We start from the raw sequence: 7,825 nt of genomic DNA on the forward strand, positions 1-7,825 counted from the left end.
AACCTCTAATGACTCTCACAAATTCCATATACCTTTAGAATTTCTGTTAATCTTTTTCAATGTCAAGTCTTTCCAAATCGCACTTGGTATTCAAAGTAAAGATGTATTAACCAGCCAGTATGGGGTTTCCATAATATTCTCTCTTAATGCAGAGAGAGCATAAATCCAGTCATGGAAACGTAAACTATGCTTCTATACCACCCTTAAGGTAACACTCACTGGGCATTACATTGTGTTTTGTATGACCATATTTGTCCTAATGAATAGCTTCCACATACATTAAAGCTAATTTAAACTGATGTGAGAAACATAACTTGAAATTTCATGAATTTTTTGTTTGTTTTCTATGTTTGTGATGACAACTGTCATGCTGACATGGGGGTTTGCACTGAGTTTGTATTTAAATAAAGAAAAGAAGCAAATTTCAGTGTGTTTCAGTGAATGTAGTGGGAAACTGAGCAAAAACAATCCAAAAATTCATCCTCTGGAAACTTTCTATTTGTCTTTGATTTAATACAGTTACATTAAGAGTTTGTTCTAAGTTTGTTTTTTGTTTTATTTTAGATTATATTGCTTTGTTCAGCACAAAATGCCATGGCTGTGATTTTCCTGTTGAAGCTGGAGATAAATTCATTGAAGCTCTTGGACACACTTGGCATGACACCTGCTTCATTTGTGCTGTAGGTTCTATACCAAATGCTATCTCATTTCTTCATACTCATAAATTGTGAAGTAACATCTGAAGACCTGAAAGCAGGAATGATTAACATATGCCTAAGTATGCAGAGGCATTGAATTTAGTTTTTCACTTGCCGATGGAGAAGGATGCGAGTCATTTCTCTTCTCCTCCATAAACTTTTACTAGAATTATTAAATTTCACCATCACAAGTGAGTGCTTTCTAATAAAACATCCAGTTTTAGAGAGTATGTACAGTAATACATACCACTATTGCTGTTATTCTTTCCAATGTTTACCAAATAAAGATAAAGCAGGATTTAAAATAAATTAACACCATACTGAACAGTATAGCCATAATCTTACTTACAAAGCAGTGCAGTTTGTATTTCCATGCAGAATATTTGTTGAAACTTGCAAAAAGGAGTCTGTTTAGAGAGAACAAATAGTAATTAGCATAGAAGTTGGTCAAACTCATCAATCTGTGGTGTGCGTACAGCTATATAGCGTGGCCCTATTCCCACACTCTGCACACGAAGTAGTAAAATCCATATGATAAACAGTACTTTTCATATGGTTCTAATACAGCTGTGCTGCTCTACAACATATTATTCCTAAGGTAATAATATCTAGAACCTCTAATTAGTTAAAAATAGTATGTTGGCCACACCAAAAAAGACAGTGACAATTTCTAATGTTTGTTGAACTCTAAAATTTAGGTTGAAGAGTAGATATTTGTAAACATTTATATACTTTCTAAAGCTAAACTAGCTACTGGTCTTTCAAGGGTACATGGAAGTGAGTGACACAAAAGTTTCCTGTGAAGATTGAAGTCTTTTTGAAATTCTAACATAGAAAGGAACACTAAGACAGCGAATTTCCTTCACAAACTATCACTTATAAAAGATACTTTCTCTGAATATTTTGTGTTCTTTTTTGCTTGTTCATTTAACTGCATTCTTATGTATTTATTTAAATTAGCAACCCAATTTTCTATGGAGGTGATAGTTTTGTTAATGCAGTTCTCACAGTATTTTTTGCAGGAGCTAACTTTATTTCTTTCAGTAGGTTAGGTCAAATGCAAATAAACACATGACTTTTAATTTCTAATACACTGTCCTCATATCCTTTCATGTGATTTTTCTTCCACTTGCAGTAGCACATCACTGACGTTATCGCTCACTGGTCTTAAGCCTGCCATAAGCATTAGGGACAACGTTTATTCTTATTCCTAGATTCTGATGTGTTGACTTCCTTAAGTGGTTCTAGTCAACTCTGACCTTGCAAGTGGTGTTGCACTACCCTGTGTAGATACCTGCACAATTCCAGGGCAGTTTAAACTGATCTAAACCTGGGCTGCCCTGCCTCGGCCATGCATTCTCACGTGCTTTGTTATGTCAACACTGGCACTTATGCAGCCAGGCAGAGAACTCTATGGGTTGAAGAATAACCTGCTAAGAATAAGTAATTAGTTTTCAATGATACCGGCTGTCTGAATGACTCACTCCTTGGTCGCATAAGCACCTGTACTAAGACAAAGTAATAATAGGAATGAGTATCTAATGGTACCATGGAAGGATGGTACCCCTGGGACCATGGCACCTAACCAGAGCTTTTGTAAAATCATACGTTAAAGGATCAGAATCTAGGTCTTAAAGTCTGAGCTAGCTGCATGTACTCGAGTGTGCCACTATCCTTTGATGGTCTACACAAGCACTGCTGGGACATGCAGAAGCTGCCTAGGGGATTGTGTACCCAGACTTCATTTTAATGGAAACTGGTGAACTTAGTGGGTAGTCGTAGCAGGAAAGTACAGAGTGGGGACCAGATGCAAACCAGAGCCTAACCTCAACATGGAGTAGAAAAACTACCAAGACATGCACTTTGATCCAGGAAATCAGATGCACTTCTGCCAAAGACATGTGTGGGCAGAAGAGAAATACAGTTGAAATTGATAATCATGTCTTTCTCTCTCTCTCTCTCTCTTTTTTTTTTTTTTTTAAACGATTCCTGATTGTATTTATTATTAATTCTAGGTATGCCATGTGAATTTGGAAGGTCAGCCATTCTACTCCAAGAAGGATAAGCCACTGTGCAAGAAGCATGCCCATGCCATCAATGTTTAAAAGAAGAGTTGGTAGTCAGTAATGCTGGGGAAAAACAGATGACTAACTGGGCAATCATAAAGTTGATAACCATGGCTAGCATTTCGCTTGGTAAAAGCTAGGAAGTTGATACTTCTGAATTTTAACTTTAACCTCTTTTGTAAATGCAGAACATGCTTTTGCAAGGTTCATACAAAAACCTACTGGATGAACAGTAAAAACAAATGAACTAGTCCATTCTTAGAGTACCAGTTGCGGGAAATATTGAAATTAACTAAAAACTGTAATATAAAAAGTAATGCACAAATACCATTTCAAATGAACTACCCACAGCAGTTTTACCGCTTAGACCACACACTAGTGTTTAAGAACAACTGGAAAAGTCCTTTTTGTAATAAGTCATTTTCTTTCATAACAAGAATGAGTAAGTGCCACATGTACAATAATCTGTAGAACCAAAGGCCATAGCTTTCAAAGGGAAATACATAGATTAGGGTTTCCTCTACGAAAAGTGAGTGCTATTCCATTATGTTGTGGTGCTACCTCACAGCATCAAATATTTTAGATTCTTTCCAAATAAGAAGTCTGCCTTGAATCCATATGTAGCTGGGAAGCCTAGGAGACAATCCGTAACTTAGTTTGAAAATAAAATGGAAACAGTATAACACCTTCCATAACCCAGTAAGACTGAGAAAAGCATGTTGGGTCAACCTTGCTAGTGCACTTGGCTTATACATGCACAGTAGATGAGTTCACTTTCAAATTGTAATGGAAAAGGACAACTGGCTTTCTCCAAATTGCTCTTACATTGAACGGAATGGAGCTGGCTAGAATGGCCAGCTTTTAATCCGAAGCCGGTTTTCCTTTCCTCTTGTGGAAAAAAATACTCAAAGTTGCTTTGGTTTCTAATTCCCATTGATATCAGTGGGAGGTAGGAATCTACATCTGGACCTTCACATTGATGAACACAGAAGACACGCATGCAATCTAGCACAGCTAGAAGTGGGAGATAGCTTGCAAAAGTTCCCTACTCTGTGCCACAGAGTTAGGAAAAGGGCATCTTTTTTTTTTCCTATAGTAAATAAACATTGATTAAAAATTCATAAGGCAGCATAACACCACAGGCACATACTCTTTATTACTTTTGTTAGTTTAAGTGCAACACGTCCTGAATGGTAGTAGTATTTGCCATTGTAAAACAGTAGATAGGCTCCAACAATTAGGCTAACCATACAGTCATCTTTTCTAATATTTTAAGAATGACTTTCATGTTGTTCAAACAGTTATTTATAAAATTTTTTTTTTTTTGCAAAAGAGCAATACTTGTAGTACTGATAATACTTTTGAATTTTTAATTTTAAATATCAGTGACTTTTGTATTGGAGACAGCAGTTCTGTCTGATAGAAAATAAGTTAAAATAGAATGTCTGATCACTACTCAAGTTTTACTAATTTTTTAAAGTGAGAATTATGATGTGTGTGTTGACAGCTTGCAGTACTGACAGTTTTGAATTAGTATTTCTGAGGCTGAGGATGCATTCTGCGGGCCACATTCTGGTGCCGTCTGCACCCTATTTTACGTTGTGTTTTGAGTAACAAGAAATTACATAGCATTGCCTGCCTTTTCCCTCCTATGGGTAATGCCCATTTTAAGAAAATTGGTGTGTCTTTTCAGGGATGAAAAACTATCCAAAGCTTGGGGAACGAATAAAAGAAATTTGGCGTTCTAATATGAGAGTTAAGTTAGCTGCAGGCAGTCCACATCTTGGACAAAAATAACAACCTGAACTGCCTGTGGCAGTTTTGACATGTATGACCTGTATTTATTGAGTAGGTATCTTAGTTCTCACTGATCTTAGCAGTGGTCTGATCTGAGTGCTACAGGGTCAGATTTTTGTATGCATGAATTATTCTAAAACACTAGTACATCATACGCAAAGCCTTTTTTTTCTATAGCAAACAAATTTTCTGTTTTCAGTTGGTGCTGGGCTGGTGTGAATATGGTTCCATTGATTACAAAATCCAAAGATCTGGCTCATAATATTCTCTAGAGGAATAAATTGTAATCATGGAAGTTAAGTATTTTTTCACTCATATGACTTCATTAAATGCCTTTTCATAACAGTGAGACAATTCTAGATTTCCTTTTAATTTTTGAATGTCATTCAGCAAAATGGTGTTTATTATTCTCTGTTATTTTAGAGAATTAATATCAGCATATTATATACTAAGACTGCATTGAAGATATTCTTTAGGCAGATTTCTGTGTTACCCACTGACTGGGGACTAGTCTCTTATTGTCAACATCAAAACAGGGAGTCAAACTCCTTGGGAGGACACAAAATGCTAGGGCCTGTGATGCCTCAGGAGAATTTCATGAGGTCTTTCACCTCTAATCTGCATGTGCATATATGTGTGTGTGTCTCTCTCTCTCTCCACCTTCCCCCTCGATGTCCCTAAAAGCTCCCTTTTCACGGGCAGTGTGAAGGATAAAGCATTTTAGGAGATGGCCAGAGATGGAGGGCTGCAGCTGAGGCAGGCATATGGTCTGTGAGGAGGTGGTGGTAGGCAGCGTGGCTGTGGCTGTCTCTTCCTCATGTTCACAGGAGAGCCCAGATTGCTGGCTGAAGTGGCCCAGGCCAGCCTGCGAGTTGCTGGGGTGGACAGGGCTGTGGGACACCGGGGTCTCAGTGTGCACAGGGGAAGGGATGCTTGGATCAGAGAAGGGAGAGCACCTGCGGCAGCCAGCCAGCTCTGGGGGGCCTCTGGTTGAGTGTGAAAAGATGAGGCATTGAGGAGACGGGAATCCCTTACTGAAGGTGGGGTTGGAGGAGGGGGAATAGCTGGGTAAGGCTAGTTTCACTAAGCTGACATGTTAGATGGTTGGGGTGGGGCAAAGGGGGGAAGGGGGGAATAGCCAGGATGACTCACTACAGTCAGGGAAAGGGCTTGAAGCAAGAAATTAGGGTACAAGTAGCTCACAATAGTCCAGAGAGATAGTATAAATATGTATAGAAGGGGTGAGCAAGGGGGATACAGGATCCAATCTAGTAAATTTGAAGTCGGTACTGCAGGAAGGTGAATGCAATGTATGTAAGCACAACTGAGCTAGCTTGCGGAGTTGCAACAGTGAAAACACAGCAGCACGAACTTCAGTGGGGGCCGTACTAGCTTGAGAGAGTCCTGAAAATTTCCTTTTCAGTGGGAGCCGTACTAACTTGAGAGAGTCCTGAAAATTTCCTTGGGCAGATAACCTGCACTATTACACATGCCCTGACTCCAGCTGGTGTCTGAGCAAGTGAGATTAAAGCTAGTTTACATATCACTATATGAGGTACAGTGATATCTCTGAATGAAGAACAGCGATACCCTGAGGATTATCATGTAATAAATTTCCTGTTTTGACTTGTGCTGCTTCATAATGTGGTCCAAAAATAGGGAATCCACTTACCCACCCTTGATATCTATATTAAGATATAATTTTTGCACATATCTGAACCAGAAATTTGTGAAGAATAATGTAGTATTTTAACTTTCACAGGGGTAGAATACCACATAACTGCTGATACTCTTCTGCCACACGTCACCTTTGTAATATGGAGGGGGAAAAGATGCACAGATATATATAGATATATATATATATAAAAAAACCCCTCAGAATAGGGCCTTTCAACTATCACTGAACATAAATGCTGTACAAAAATATGCAAGATGAATAATGTGTACTTGTTTATGTTTTATGTCTTGTAATAGATGCCTGGGACAAGTCCTAAGTTCTTCTAAATATTTGTTTTCATTCTAATTAACGTGGGTTTTACATAATAAAACAAAGATACTGTACCTCAGAATGACCAAATTAAAAGACCAGTCTTTTTTCTAATTAAAAAGTGTTCAATAACTTTTCAGTCAAAGGTTTCAAAAATTATCTTAATGCTTTTTCTCTTTTTCTGTTCTTTTTGCGGAACAGGGTAAACTTAATGTTTCCAAAGACGACTGCTTTCATTATCTAGAAAAAAACCCACTCTTAGGACTTTTTTTTTTTTAGAAGTTAGTTTCTACTATATTGGATTTACACATTACACATTTCTAAAATCAATTCAGAACAAGGAAAATATTTTACTTTGGTCCTTCAGTGGTCAGTACTTTGGGTGAAATGTTTTGTTAAAGATTATTGTATTTATGTTTAATAATGTGAATGTCCACAGCACTGAACACACTCATCAGTGTCTAATGCTGGGCACGCTAATGTTTATTTGCAATACTTGTCTCCTGGTAGTAGATATTAATTTGTTTAGTATTTATAAACAGCAGAATTTGAAACTGAGTGATTTCTTGCCTGCAGTGATCATATTAGAAGTCTAGGTTTTATCATATATTGACAGGTTGACTTGAGGCCACAAGTGCCCTTGCTTTTTTCCTAAGTTCTTAGTTATTTCAGAAACAGAATGTAGTGTGGTTTATGAGGTGTGAGTAACTACCTTGCATGGATTATCTGTGCCAACATGAATAAAACAGTATAGTAATAAAAGCAATGTGCAAATACAGTTAAAGCTTTATGATTTGGGCATATTTATTAATATGACATCTAAACAGCTGACAGCTTTCAGCCATGTAATACTGATAAGAAAGCATACACAAACTTGTACTCTCTACTTCAGACCTGAAAATAAAAATTAAAAGCATTGGTTTCAACTTTATTGTATATCAATCTTGAAAGTTTTATTAACCAAATAATGCTGTTTTAAACAAACAAATGTTAGCATGCTTAAAAGATGTAGTGTACTAACAGTACATGTTGTAACTTAGCAAGACTTGTATAGTCACAGACCTTATTGTGTCAACAAGTACTGTTTATAGTAACTTTATAAGGAATGGGTAAATTCTGTCTTAGGTTACATTGATGCATCTGAGAACAAAGTTTACATAAGTTCAGGCGGTGTTCCTCCATTTCTTAGCAGAAGTGACTTTAAATAATATACAAAACGTTTTAAACGTCCTCATTGAGCTCTAGTGCCAAGAAGTACTTCCAAATGAAAGGTATCT

General features: G+C 37.2%; 1 protein-coding gene across 10 annotated transcripts in view; it reads left to right on the top strand.

The window, feature by feature from the left end:
• The window catches only part of LDB3 (LIM domain binding 3), a 128,886-nt gene extending 121,412 nt beyond the window's left edge, over positions 1–7,474 (top strand). For all 10 annotated transcript variants that reach the window (XM_052798829.1, XM_052798831.1, XM_052798832.1 and 7 more), the window contains 2 exons: positions 565–680; positions 2,714–7,474. In XM_052798829.1, the coding sequence (XP_052654789.1) occupies positions 565–680; positions 2,714–2,803 (206 nt within the window). In that variant the 3' untranslated portion in view covers positions 2,804–7,474. The remainder of the gene's footprint in view (positions 1–564; positions 681–2,713) is intronic.
• The last annotated feature ends 351 nt before the right edge of the window (positions 7,475–7,825 follow it).

This window comes from Harpia harpyja, chromosome 10 (genome assembly GCF_026419915.1).
Source record: "Harpia harpyja isolate bHarHar1 chromosome 10, bHarHar1 primary haplotype, whole genome shotgun sequence".
Taxonomy (NCBI): Eukaryota; Metazoa; Chordata; class Aves; order Accipitriformes; family Accipitridae; genus Harpia; species Harpia harpyja.